At 39.7% G+C, this 14,313-nt stretch overlaps 1 protein-coding gene across 1 annotated transcript; it reads left to right on the top strand.

Moving 5' to 3' along the window:
• The first annotated feature begins 1,674 nt into the window (after nt 1-1,674).
• Nucleotides 1,675-11,157, top strand: LOC124155742. The gene is made up of 4 exons (XM_046529809.1): nt 1,675-1,757; nt 3,236-3,734; nt 8,766-8,820; nt 11,108-11,157. Exons 1-2 carry the CDS (start codon nt 1,739-1,741, stop codon nt 3,706-3,708), a joined length of 492 nt encoding a protein of 163 aa, XP_046385765.1. The 5' UTR covers nt 1,675-1,738; the 3' UTR covers nt 3,709-3,734; nt 8,766-8,820; nt 11,108-11,157.
• Nucleotides 11,158-14,313: the final 3,156 nt, after the last annotated feature.

The following is a 14,313-nucleotide window of genomic DNA, read 5'->3' on the forward strand; positions in this document are numbered from 1 at the left end:
ATGAAAATAGGGACTTTTCATGGCAGGATTTTTTACATCTTAAGGCAGTTAATTGATTTTTTAAATTAATCTGCATTTCTTAATAACCCAGGCGGACGGCGTTCTTGGGTGTTCCGAATAGAAATGATAAAAAACTCTCCAGCACCGTTATCAGCCTCCTTCATTTTTGCCAGGGCTGCCTGAAGCCAACCGGGGAAAATAAATTCACTGATGAATCAGTTTAAAGATATTAAATGAGACGACGTCTTTATCCAATGAAACCAGAAGGAGAATAAGAAGAGAGTAGCGGCTCGAGCCGATACCTTTACAAAGAATGAATATACATGTACAAACGTAATTATTTGCTTTGCCAACCTCGCTGCCGTGAATGACACCTGCCCTTTGCGAACAGGTCCCACTCCATGTTTTCAGGGAAGAGTTAGCTGGTAAGGTTTTCCAATTAAATTCCAACAGTGTTTTTCACGTGACACCATCACGTGGATTACCATTCGTCTGGCTCCTACCCTTCCACATATTTGGCGTGAGTGGCCCTTCCTGAGGTAATTTAGATTTATTCCTGTCAGTGTAGCTCTTGGGGTCATAGGAGCACGCAAGTAACGGAAAGGTTTTAGTCCATTGGAAAGGACGCTGTGTATACTGAAGGCTACATATGGAAATAGTATACGGACAGAGTAACCTTTAAAGGGCACTAATTGTTTACTAATGGCTACACAGTAGCGGATACAGAAAAAAACTCTAGAGGGGGGCGCAAAAGATATCTTGACCAACCTTTGCTTTTATCCTAAAAAAATAATCAAGTCACATGCAAAGTTTAAGAAAGTGTTATTTGAACTGATTATACGCACATGAAATACAAAGCCATCTTATGACATAAAAAAGTTAAAATTGTAGTCCTGCAATGTTTGGTTATGCGGGCGGCCAGGAAAGGATTGGGGGGCGCGCCTCCCATATGCATCCGCCACTGAGATTACATATGGAAACAGTATATGAAAGGTATACATATACCTCTCAGATACTGTTTCCATATGTAGCACATACGTATACAGTATATGAAAGGTATACAGATACCTTTCGTATACTGTATACGTATACGCTTCAGGATACTGTTTATGTATACTTAGAATCTAAAACATGTATACAGTTTCTCAAGGAAACAGTATACACCTGGTATACTTACGGTATATGTATACCGTTACCAGTGTGCTGTCTGGGATATGCCCAATTCATTACGTTGCGCTCTTAAATTGGAAAGGGATCTCAACCTTGTCTTGAAAATTTCAGTACAAGACGGAACATGTAAAGAATACTCACACTTACCGCTTGAGCAACTAACGATATAACGGCAGTCTTTTCTACAATTTCCACTATCCACAGTTTTCGATAATAGACCGTTGTAAAATGAAAAAATAAATAAATCATCAACACATTTCAATGCCGTTCATATGTTTAGAAGCACTAAAAAACGTATGAATTGGCCACTTAGTTGTAATTTTAATTTATCATATAATCATAAATAGAAAATAAAATTCAGTTGCATATCACGTAGTAATTCATTATTGCATTTGCAATGCTTCACCTGCGACGGTTCCGGAGCAACAATGCTTTCGAAACCATACGCCAACCGTTACTACGGGACTATTGTTATTCCTCATACGAATGCATTCAGAGCAATCGAGAGCAGACGTTTGACAACTGAAATTAGCTTTTAAGCTGTTAATTGAGCAACTTGAAGTCCAGCATGGGCCAGTGCTTGTGCCGTAAGTGTCATAACCATTGTAGGATAGTATTTTTAGACCTAAATCCACTAAATATTGGCTGATTTTAATTGAAATACGTGGCGGAAAGGATATTGCCTAGCAACCACTTGGATATAATCATCATGCATCCCTTGGCTGGTCGGTCCTCGAAGGATTCGACAGTTTTCGAGGGCTAATGCACAAAAAGTGGCGTATAGTCTTAATTTTGGGAGTAATATCCCTCAGAACGGAATTAACTTAACAATATTCGGGATCTTAAACCTGATGAGTTCGGTTCGATGGCGTGCTTCCTGAATTGAAGCGCAGAGTTCATGCTCTCGTTCTCTTCGTTATGCGAAATCGCTTTCGCTTAATTTCTGCGAGGGCCAATTACTGCGACGAAGCGTATCCATAGTGTCTTATTAAATAAGAATCCTAATCAAAGAAGAAGTAAGGCCTAATGTGTTCTTAAATCGCATATAACCTATGCCCGAGACCTGATTGAATTGAATTGATAGTCACATACAACGAGAAATGCATAAAATAGGAATTTAATCTGCAACTCTTAGCTGATTATGTATGTTTGCATGCAATTTAATTGATATGAGGTTCATAAATTCGTTTTTGATTGGAAATGAATGTGGGAAAGGTTGAACTAATCATTTAAAAAAATCAATTACTCGCTAGAGTGTCCTTTCCTCAATTTTAGTTGATGAACTACCAGCAGTCCTGTGTAATAATGGTAATATGTATATTGTAATAGCCAGGGGCGTATTCAGGACGATATGTTAGGGGGGCACGACCCGGGGGGGTAATATTTGAACATTTTTATCTCTAAAAATAACATTTTATGCTATTTTGGACGTTAAAATTAAGCAATTCATGGGTCGTCGGGAAACTTTTTTTTGCTAAAATATATTGGTGGAGCAGAATATATTTTTTTATAGGTTAATATTATCCTCCTTATATGAAATGCTTTTGGTAGGTTGGCACGTGCCCCCTGAGACTTCTCCCACCCCCACCCCGACTACGCCCTTGGATATAAATTTTTTACTTCATAGTAGCGTATTTATCCCTTTCGCATCCTTAAGAGCCTGGCCCAGTGACGTAACTAGGAATATGCATTGGGAGTGGGGGAAGGGTTAGGCCTGAGGGGGCGCGACCTCCCCCCCAGGCATGCCATTATGAAAAATGGCATGCCTGGAAGTACATTTTACATCATTTTATGCTAAAAATTTAACTCACGGCAGATGCAGTTATTATACGGAAAAACTAGTCAATGGTTTTAAATATTCTTTTTATTTCTCTGAGGCTGGGGGAATCTATCCCCCTTCGTGGAGGAATTTATCCCGCTCATACCACCCCCATCGTTACGCCACTGACCTGACCTATGTAACTCCCTACGGGCCATCCCTTACCCTTCTTCGCATCCACCTACCCTTGGACGATCGTTTTCATATAGAGATTATAGGACTTTCATATCCTTCATTTCCCTCCAGGCAAGCGAAAACGGCAGGGCGACTGTCAAGACGCGTATCCGCCCGGAAGGAGCGAGGAGGCCTCCCGGGATGATGTCCCTCCATCGGCAGAGGTTGCGGAGCGACTCAGCACCGTAGATGAGGCGAGGGAAATTCCACCACCCCCCAATCCGCCGATGGAGGGCGAAGGAGATGAAGAAATCGTCCCGGGTTGGCTTTTTGAGCGACACCATATTGGGGCGGGTGATGCTGGCCCAGTTGTGGGCCAGGACCCTCCACGGCACATCCCGAGGGCCTTTCAAGGCGTCGAGGGGATCGGCTACCTCAACTTCCACTTGCGAATTACTGCGGAGGAAGTCGAAGGGCAGTGGGTGATCCGCAGGGTAGAGGTAGTCGCCCCCCTCGACGTCTTGGTGGTCTACCCGGGCCACCCAGCCTTCGCCGTGGAGGTGCGATTTCCGCCGGCCGGGCCCCATGGAGACGGTCCCGCTTGAGGCCCGCAGCCGGCCTCCATCAAGAGGTGAGTGAATCATCTTTTGCGTGGCAATAATGAGTATTTTGAACACTTTGAAGCCCCAGCCCTATCCAATCTCACGGGATACCATGCATTACCATCACATCGAGATATAAAATTCGTGAATACTTACACATTCATTGGTACCATCAGTTATCAACTCATAGCTCTTGATGTTGGTTCGCTAAGTAGTCTGCATTTACTAACTACACAGCAAACCGCCACTATAGGCGTGTGGCAGAGGTTGTTGAATCACCAGCCGCGGGCAAAAAAATGTTAAAAGTAAATAAGGTGCTTATTAGAGATATTTAACTGCATAATCCCAACCAGAATTTATTAAAACGTCCGGAATTATCTCGAATATTCTTGGAAACAACAAATGCCTAAACATCCGCACAGCAAAATATCTCTCTTGCGTGATCGTTTCTGTATCTGTGAGTTAAACTCGCCCCAACCAGCTAATTTACTAATGAAATTTTAAAATAGCGCATGTGTAATGCTGGAAGCTGAGAATATTGTTTGCGTGAAGAGAAAAATGAAATTATTAGAACGAGATCAATAAGAAAAAATGAACAATGATAAATAAACGCATGCAAACAATCAATCGATCGATCAATAACAATTTTTTGGACAATTTTGACATATTTTTGCGCAAGCCCGAGTATTCCTCGGGAAATATTTCCCTCCAGGGACTCGGGCCCGATTAGAACTAGGGCTGTCGTATTTGATTCCGTGGAAAAGAATTCCGTACGTTTTTCTCGAGCCCCAACTATTCAGCCTTTTTATTAAGCTCTTTATCTAGTCTTGCTTAAAAGCAGGAATGGTAAGTGAAACGAAACGAATGGCAAGACCAGTGAACTTTCAATAGTTTCGTTCCCTGGAGCGAAATGTAGAAACGAAACGAAATGAATTTAATCCCGGGGAGCTAAAGTTAGGGTCAGTGGCGCCGACTCCATGGGGCCTGAGCCCCCTCAAAAATTCGTTGTGAGGAAAAAAATGTGTCGGGCTTGTCGATTTTCCCCGTAATATCCAAATATCGAGATCCGAGTTATCAGGGTTCTAATGTTGATCATATTACTCTTCTAAAATGCTTAAAAAACTTAAAACTCACTACTTATAAAATTTGTCGGGGCAAGATCCCCGGTATGCCCCCCGCCCCCTCCCCCCCCCCCAATATTTTTTGTAAGTCGGCATCCCTGCTCAGGGTCGAAACGAAATCGGAGTCGAAACTACTTCGGGTCGAAACTTTACTTAAACTCTGGGACGAAACGAAACACAGATAATGTTTGGCACCGGAGGAAACACGTGCTTCACCTTCGAACAGTTAAGTTTCGACCCACACACCGAGTACGAAGTGTGGTTGAATGAAGTAGAGGTTCGGCTACCGCCATTAAATGCATGGTGCACTCGAATTTTTACTACTAACAGGGGAACGGTGAACGCAAACTGGCAGTTTATATGTTTAACCTCTCTACATGCATGTCAAACTTCATGGGTCGAAACTATTCTCTCTGATCCCCCTCCACTCAACTTCTGGGATCGAAACTTAACTATGAGGAGCGGAGTTTTGATTAATTTAGTTTCGTTCCCGGGAGTAAAGTTTCGTCCCGGGTTGAAACTGAACCCCTAGGTGATTTTAATTTCGTGCGGAAACGAAAATAAACCTAAGCCTAGTATTTTCGTTTCCCTCCGGGTCGAAACGAAATATTTTCGTTTCGTTTCACTTACCATGCCTGCTTAAAAGGTGATGTCATTTAGCTGTTCCTGAATTTCTTTTTCGGATTAGGAAATGTTTTATTAAAACAAATCAAAAGCCCTTGGCTTTTCACAACCTATACATGTAAAATCCACGGGCTTCAAAATGTTACGACGTGGGACCAATCCCCAGTGCGAGTATAGTATGGCCTACAGCTTCAAAATTCAATGATGGACGAATACTTCTTGTCCTTTTTTCTCACTGACATGCCTCGAGTTTATTGGATTTGTATGTCGAGGGAATGAGAAGGAGAGAGTAGGGGGTGGGATTTTGTTCTAACTCGAGAAGGACCGGGGTCGCTGCATAGATGGACCCATATCCGTCATTTTAGCGTGTGGTAATCATTTAAAATATTTCTTCGTTTCTGTTAAAATTATTAGATAAATTCATTACACATAACCTTTTCCTTATTTTTCAATACAACTGAGTAATTTGTTACAAATAATTTTAAAATTAAAAATTAAAAATGTACAGCGGTTACGTCCCTCCTGCCTCGCCTGCCTTAGCTTACCACACGTCAATCATTATGGCAGATATGATGCTTATTTTAATTCAAAATGTAATTTTCAAGGAATTTCGAATGCATAAACGTGCTAATTAAATCATCAAAATAGCCAGGTTGCCCGTCAATATGACAAATCAGGTTCCTCGAGCAGTGGCGTAGAAGTGGCGATGGGGTTTTGGGGAAACCCCTCCCCCCCCCCACCCGAGAGCTCAAATGAAATTTTAAAGTTAAATCCATTTTACTTAATTGGATAAATATTACTCGTAGAATAATGTAAGGATACATGAAATATCCCCCAGAAACCCTTTAAACTCACTGTTTTGAACCATTAATCATATTTTTTTTCTGGGGGAGGGCCCCCGCACCTCCCACTTTCGTGGCGGGTATTCTATAACCCCCAGACCCCCTGAATTAGTTGCGCATAAACCCCCCCTAACTTTAATTCCAGGCTGCGCCGCTGTCTTCGAGTGCTAAACAGAATTAGGTACAGCAATCGATACATGGGCGTACCAAGCGAGGGGGAGCAGGGGGCAGCTGCCCCCCCCCCCCAGAAGCGAAAGTAAATTTAGTTCAAATCGAAAATTTTGAACAAATTTTCTTTTAATTCAAGAAAATTGATATATAACATATATAATTAAAATAGAAATATTGTTTCGATCAAATTATTTGAAAAATTAATAAAGCGCTGTTATTTTTGTTTCCTTAACTTTTGCTTTGTTACAACTTGTACGACCATGGCATGTCCCCCTCTAGTTTTGATCCTGGGTATGCCCTTGAAGTGATAGAAAAAGTAAGCAAAAACTTGATGGCCAAGGGGTACTTTAAAGTGAGTCTCCGTTTTGTGCTGACATCGAGGGGAAATTGAAATGCTCCTCTAAATATCAAGTCGATCACGTTTGTTTTCTTTACCAAATTTCTCCACCAAACTCTGTTCTGAAAAAAAATCACTTGTACCCCTTGGCGTCTCACCCACCTCATTTGTAGCTGAATCATTTGCGCTATGAGGGAAGGGTGGGGAAAGAAAGGCTGAGAGAAACTCGGCTTTGCCATTAGCCTGATCTTGACAAAAGGCGCCGAGGAGACCACGGTTTGAATTTCCATCCGACAGTACTGACAAGGAGACATCGCCAAAGTGATTTTCGGGATCTACATTCGGATGTTATTTTCTGAAACTATATAGGTAAGGTAGAAAAAGTGTCACGGTCAAAGTGTCAAAAATTGATATTAAATTTAAAAAATCGTGAAGTAACTAAATAAAACGAATGGGTGATTTCAAAAATTAGAAGAGAGAAAAACTATTTCCGACACTGGGACTCGGTCCCTAGACACTTTATACAGGTTTAATAACTAGCGCCCTAGACCACACCGCCATGGCCATATTTGAGAGATGGAGATTACTCAATGGATGTGATGCTGCGCGAAATCTTTACAAGCGAGCATCTCTCGAACCCGGGCATATGTGGAAGAAAGCCGTGACACTTTTTCTGCCTTACCTATATAGTTTCAGAAAATAACATCCACATCCAGATCCCAAACATCACTTTGGCGATGTCTCCTTGTGAGCTTTAAGTGGCCTCCGATGAGCACTCCGATGAGGAGAGGTCAGGCAGTCTCTGAAAAATCTCTGCCATCGCCAATATATGAACTCGGTGAATGCCTCACTACTTTGAACCCGGAACATGATGATTTTTTGTGGACATAAGCCTACATTAACGCCTCTTTTAAGAAAATCTACCAACCTTCGATCAAAGTTTTAGTGAATTATATTCTACCGCAGTGGTGTAACTATGGGGGGGGGGGGGATAGACAACCCCCAAGCCCTCAGAGAAATAAAAAAAATTTAAACTATTGCCTATTTTTGGTATTCAATAACTGCATCAGCTCAAAGTTAAATTTAAAATGCAAAAACGATGCAAAATGTATTTCCAGGCATGTCATTTTTCAAAAGTTTTCCCGGACCCATTGGGCAGCGTATGATCCACGGGGCGGAGGGGCCACGTAAATGCCTAGGTTATCCTTTCATGACATGATGTGAATCAAATAGCCATACTTGAGACACAAGATATTTCGTCGATATGAACAGCGATAGTATGGCGAGTGTGAAAACTGGATAGATCGCGAAACACAGCCAAGCAAAGGAATATGGATTCACACACTAATGACAAGATAATATCCGCATAGGGTTCACGCGAGGATTGCATTCCTGCTCAGTGCTAGCTGCGTTTTTTTTCCAAATAAAATAATCTTTATGACCTCTTGGTTCTCAGGCATTTTCTAGGAATTTTTTCCACGTGTGTCAATTTCGAGCTTCTCAAAACTCGTCGGTGTCCATCTGCATCGGCTGTATTCTTCGAATTAGATTGTCTTCAGCGGTTTTCTGTTTTGGGAGTGGGCGTGCAAAAATATTTTAAGGATAATTTTATGGCAGCGGAAAACTTTGATCTAATAATATGAAAAGAGAGATAAAATAATTTCATGGATGACTATTTATTGGCTTTAAATTGTTGGACTAAGTTAAGAATTATTAAAAAGAAATATGATTCGAACCCCGAATTATTCATCAAATTATTAAAAGGATATATTTCTTATTTATAATAATAACAAATTTTGGATGGCTATTGTAATTATTATATAATCTACAATTTGTCGGTTGGTAATATTGTGTTTCTAAATTTTAAGTACTTAATGATAATATGTGCTACCTATCAAGTAAAATACTACGCTAGTAAACGCTATTCAAAACTATAATTTAACCTTTATATTTCCTTAATTTTAGGACCATGACATCTCGGTCCTCCCCGCCCCAAACATGGCGCCAAGAACAGCCAAAGGTATGTGAAATATGCTCTTTTTATTGTCCCTATAAACTTTTTGTTTCTTAACCCTTGCACTTATTTAAAATGAGAATTTTCTACTTAATCATTATAATTATTGTTGAAAAAAATAAATTCCCCTAGGCCGTACTATTTGCTGGGCAAAAAGGTGGGAAATTGAAAGGATGAGAGGGGGTGCAAACCTGAGTGTATGTGTGATTGCGACCTTTGTTCCTTGGAGCAAATCCTCTAGGTGCGTGAGTGAGCTTATGCGATTGATTGTTTCATAGTGTTTCAGCTTTATTTTTGTGTATTTAAATTGTTGGACCTCTCTGTCATCCTTCTAACTTCCCAGCCCCCCACCTTTTTGCTCAGCAAAGAGTGCGGTCTTGGGGAATTTATTTTCTTTCGACTGTTAAACGGCCGTAGATTGTTCAATCACCTGTATAATTATTTTGGCTGCTATACATTTTGCCATTTACCATACAGCATAAAATACCACGTAGTTTAAACATATCCTTAATAGAGCTTAAAATGAATGCGTTATTGATATTACATAGAAGCAACATTGCAAGCATACTGGGTTAAACTAGGCAGGATAATGGTATTTTCCCCGCTTTGAAGCCGTGTTGTTATCGATAACAATCGTCAAAACGTTACGGATTTTTTTTATTTAGGAAACTCCTGCCATACACCTGATACTATTTCCTTTTTAATATCCTGACAACAAATGTCGGCCTTCATCTCGTATTTTCGGCTCCACCTCTAAGGGCTTTGCATAGTACACTAAATACTAAGCCGTTTAATGTACTGATTGCACTGGAATGTCGTCAAAGTGAATTTCGTGAAGTACTAAAGAATCGCTATTGTCATGTTTGTGTGCTCATTACCTCATTGGGTTTTTCGAACAAGATGTTGAAGTCACAAGTCCACACTGTGGCACATGTGGCGAGGGTCGTGCTTACTTAGTCACTGTCAGGAGTGAAAACCCCCTATTTTGTCGCTGGTCGGCGACGACGAATGTCAAAGCACTGCAGAAACAAGTGACTTTGTATGCAGTCACGCGCACGGGTGCAAAGTTAAATACACCAAAGGATGAAGTTCGCCATTAAAAAAATATTTTACTTAGCCGGGATTCGAATAGTTTTGTACCAAAGGCGTACCCAGGACCATAACTAGGGGGGCAAGCCATAGTCTAGGGGAGGGGGGGGGGCAAGCCATAGTCTAGAGGGCGGGGGGCAAACCAAGTTGTGACATTACTTTATGAGATTATTTCCTTGAAAAAATAGTTTTATTTTAGATACATATCTTATACAAATACATATCATTTTTCGTGGGTTTAATGAAAATGTCTTGAATGCTTTCGTTTCAATTCAGTAGGTACTGATTTTCCGATTTTTGCTTCTAGGGGGGGAAAGGGGAGGGAAGACAAACGATGGTAGTAGCAAAATGGACGGTAAAACTTTTGGCAAATAAAATTTATGACTATTGGCTTAGAGGCGTAACTGCCAGATTACATGACAGGAATTGTGAGAGACAAATTCGATTCTTGAGATGGTTTAACGACTTCCTTTGGAAATTTTGCTCATAAAAGGCTTTTTATAATTTTTAGAGACAAGTAAGGTTTACACATTTAATTCTTTCATCGATTTTGATATTAATAACAGTGATAAATAATTAAAAACTGCGACAAAACAATGATGAGGCGGAAGCGATTGATTCTTACACCAAATATATACATGGTTATATAATCACTATCACGTATATATATTCTAATATAATTTACGCATTGATTTAATTTTTTTAGGAACGGAAAATCACCATAGCGTCCATCCATTAATTACGTGAGGCGATTTTTACACTCCCTACCATCCCCCCTTGGTGAGATATCGTGATAAGTATTTGGCTCGACCCCCACCCCTTTCCTCTAATGTCACGAGAGATTGTTCTAAAGGTGTATTTTCGGTGTAAATACGGTAATATGTGCTTAATTGAGTTGTGTTTACTAGAATAACAATTTGAGATCAGTTAAAAGTAGTTTCTAAGATAACTGAGATCGCAATTGTACACTGTTTCTTGCGGAAAAAAATTACGTAATACTTGCCCGCACCCCCACTCTCCGGCACGTGAGATTAGTTGAGAATCGGTTAGATCGCCCTAAACGCCTCGCGTAATTAATGGATGCCCCCATATTGGTTGAGAATAATCAATGAAGCAGTATCAATTTGGCCATACGTGATGGTGCTTCGGTAAATTGCTGTATCTTCTGTTGCATTTAATCTTATACTTAAAATTCATTTCCCAGGCCAGAACACCAGGCCACCTCCTCGCTCCAACCCTGGAGATTGCGTCCATACAGGTAGGATACCTTTTTTCATCTTAATACTCTTATCACCTACCAAAATCAGGTAATAGTTCAACCATTAATTCGAATTTATAGTAATCGAAGTTATCCGAAGAGAAGTCACCATATTTTTAGACAATCAGTCTATTCAGCATTTTCATTATCACATACATTCAAATACCTAAAGCAAATGGGAATATACGGGTAATAGCCACGGTGCTAACTTTACGATATCACCCGCAGATCACACATTGTGCGAAAAGTCCACAGAGAAAATCATTAGCTTTGACAAGGATTCGAACCCGGATCCACCGATTTCCGATCGAGTGCTTTAACCAGTTCAGTTACAGAAATACCTGTATTACCCATATCCTGGGGTAACAGCAGTCGCTAATGTCATGTCCTACTAAATGGTTGTAAAATAAGAATTATGAGGATTTTAGATGACTTAGGCACGTTAAACTGAAATATTTATGTTTATTATATTAAATAATTCCGCATTTAAGAAATCACAAAAAAGTAAACGGAAATATGGACTTAATATGAAGTCAATGGTTAAAAAAATATCTTTCCATGGTAAAAAAAGGCTGAAAATTTTAAGGGCACTGCCAATAGGCTTACATAAGTTTATGAGCTTTTAGAACCTTAAGTTAAATTTGAATTCCGAAGCACATGTTACATAAATACCCCTCAGGAGTGTTCCATCTAGAACATTCTTGATGTGCCCTTAATTCACAAGTATTGCACCGATACCACATTTCTCCCTCTTATCCGGTGTCTTCGTTAATAGAAAGTGGTTTCTTTACCCATTTCCGTTAAAAATAACTCACTTTCTAATTCGTCTTCACAAACCTTTCTCTCATCAATAGCAGTGTCTGAGTCAGATACAAAGTTTCCTGCGCATTTTCTTTTGCTTCTCTTTCTGTGTTTTTCTTTTAGCAATAGCAGCCGTTTGCTAATGATTTTTATTTGAAGATGTCTGCTACAGGCTACAAGCTTTATTTTTTTATTTCAACAATTTTCCAACGTTCCCGTTAATACAAATTATTGTTTAATAGGCCTTGCATTGTGGACGATTTTGAGATCGGAAAAACGGGCTGCCGTGGATGTATGGATGGTGTTGGTGGGCTTTTGTTAACGATGTTCGTTGGAAAATTTGGAATTAGTTCCGTACTTTCAATGAATGGAGTCATTCATCAATTTTTTTAAATGTCGATTGTGATATGGCTTGAAAAATAGAGAGACCAGTGATATTTCGTTTTTCGATCCGTCGAGTCGCCTAATTCACGTTCTTCTCGCGACGTAAAAGCGGCAGTCTAACCCTTTCGCGAATAAGTTGATGACGTCACAAACTCCTGCCGAGCGTGCCACTGCTTCTCCGCAACTCCTCCGTTTTGCGCATCGGTTCCACGTGGATCAAAGTTATTTACATTCCAGTGAGCGACTCCTTCCTTCAATTAGCGGTTATCTCTGAACGTATGAATGAGATGGAACACTAATGACGTCACCAACTCATGAAAAGTAGGCGGAATACTTCGTGTTTTTTTAATTGATAACTAATGAGAAAATCACGTTATGAGGAATGTGACATTTTTGTCATAACTGAGGTTTCCCTTTCGTCATAACTGAGGTTTCCCTTCCGTCTTTCCGTTCCGTCTCCTCTTCGAGTCGAATTGTCTCGGAAACCCAAAAAAATCGAGATTGAAAAATGTCTAAATTTCATTGACCAAAAATGTCAATTCTTGGGTTTTCGGACACAAGAAACCCGAAAAAAAACACTTAAATTTACGAAAATTAAACCGTTGACCAAGTAAGGTTACCGTCAAGGTCATAAGGGTGGCAAAAAGAATAGCATACCAACAAAGGTGTCGATCCATGGATTTTATAGGGCACCCAAGTCATTGATATTGTCCAAATACCCGTATTATTCACTAATTGACCTCCAAGGTTAATACGGAGGTCAAAGGCCGTAGAGGTAAACGTCCGGCCATCGTGACACCCAGGTTTCGAACCATGTGTTTTCAAGGAAGCCAAAGTCGATTTTTCAGTTAATAGATCCGTATTGTTGATTTGTTGACCACCGAGGTCTCAATGGGGGTCAAAGGCCATAGAGTTAAATGTCTGGCCATCATGACAACCAACGTGTCAAACCATAGGTTTTGAAGGGTGCCAAAGTCGGTTACGCAGTTCATTCATCCGTACAACAATTTATTTTGACCTCCGAAAGTCATAATGGGGGTCAAAGGTCATAGAGATTTTAGTCGACCGCTTTGACTTTCTGACCGCTTTTGATTCAGATATTTTAAACTTCATTCGCTACTTCGAATACCAAAATTTTATCTCCCTCATTAACTTCAATAGCACTTTAAAAAAGGTGATTGTTTATTTTTAAACTCTAGCTAAATTTGAGGATTCTTTTTCAAAACTCTCCTCTACAATTCTAGGCCATTAAGCCTGATATAGAAAGTAGGAATTCATGGTGTGGTATAATTTAAAAATTCTATCTACAGCTGACGAAAGAGGTAACTAGCGCGTTTTACAGTAACCAAGTATTTTCTTATACATGCGACTTCCGCGTTTTCACAAAATTCGTTCAGCATTTGAAGACGCACAGTGTAATGTAGAAATAGAAATATATTTTAATGACAATATTTTCCACATCTGCGGGCAACAAAACAGCAGCTGTTTGAACGGCCTTATGTATCATGTGCGCTGCAAAACCGATTTGATAACTTGTGATGTACAGACCTTAGATCTGAAGGAATGACTATAAAAGATAGAATGGAAATACATCCTTCTGCTAATGCTAGTTTCTTTTCTTCGTTTTCATAAATTGTTTTTACTTAAAATTTCTGTATTTTGGAGGAAGATAGAGCAGTATTTAAATATCTTTTATGGTCTTGCGTCTCCAAGTGCTTCGAAATATCATACTGCCGTGAAAAATAGAAATTTATCCGTTACATTTCACACATTCTTAACAAATTTCACAGAGTAATCGCGTCTGGATTTTTTTAATAAAATGAGATTCACTTCTTAGATGATCTTTGATTCCACATCCTCTTTTCTTACGTATTGTAACAAGAATATAAAAAATTAAATTATGTCGTAAATTGTTTAAAAAAAATTAATTGAAAACTCTGTAAGTACATACGTACAAAATTACATAA

Source organism: Ischnura elegans, chromosome 3, assembly GCF_921293095.1.
Source record: "Ischnura elegans chromosome 3, ioIscEleg1.1, whole genome shotgun sequence".
Taxonomy (NCBI): domain Eukaryota; kingdom Metazoa; phylum Arthropoda; class Insecta; order Odonata; family Coenagrionidae; genus Ischnura; species Ischnura elegans.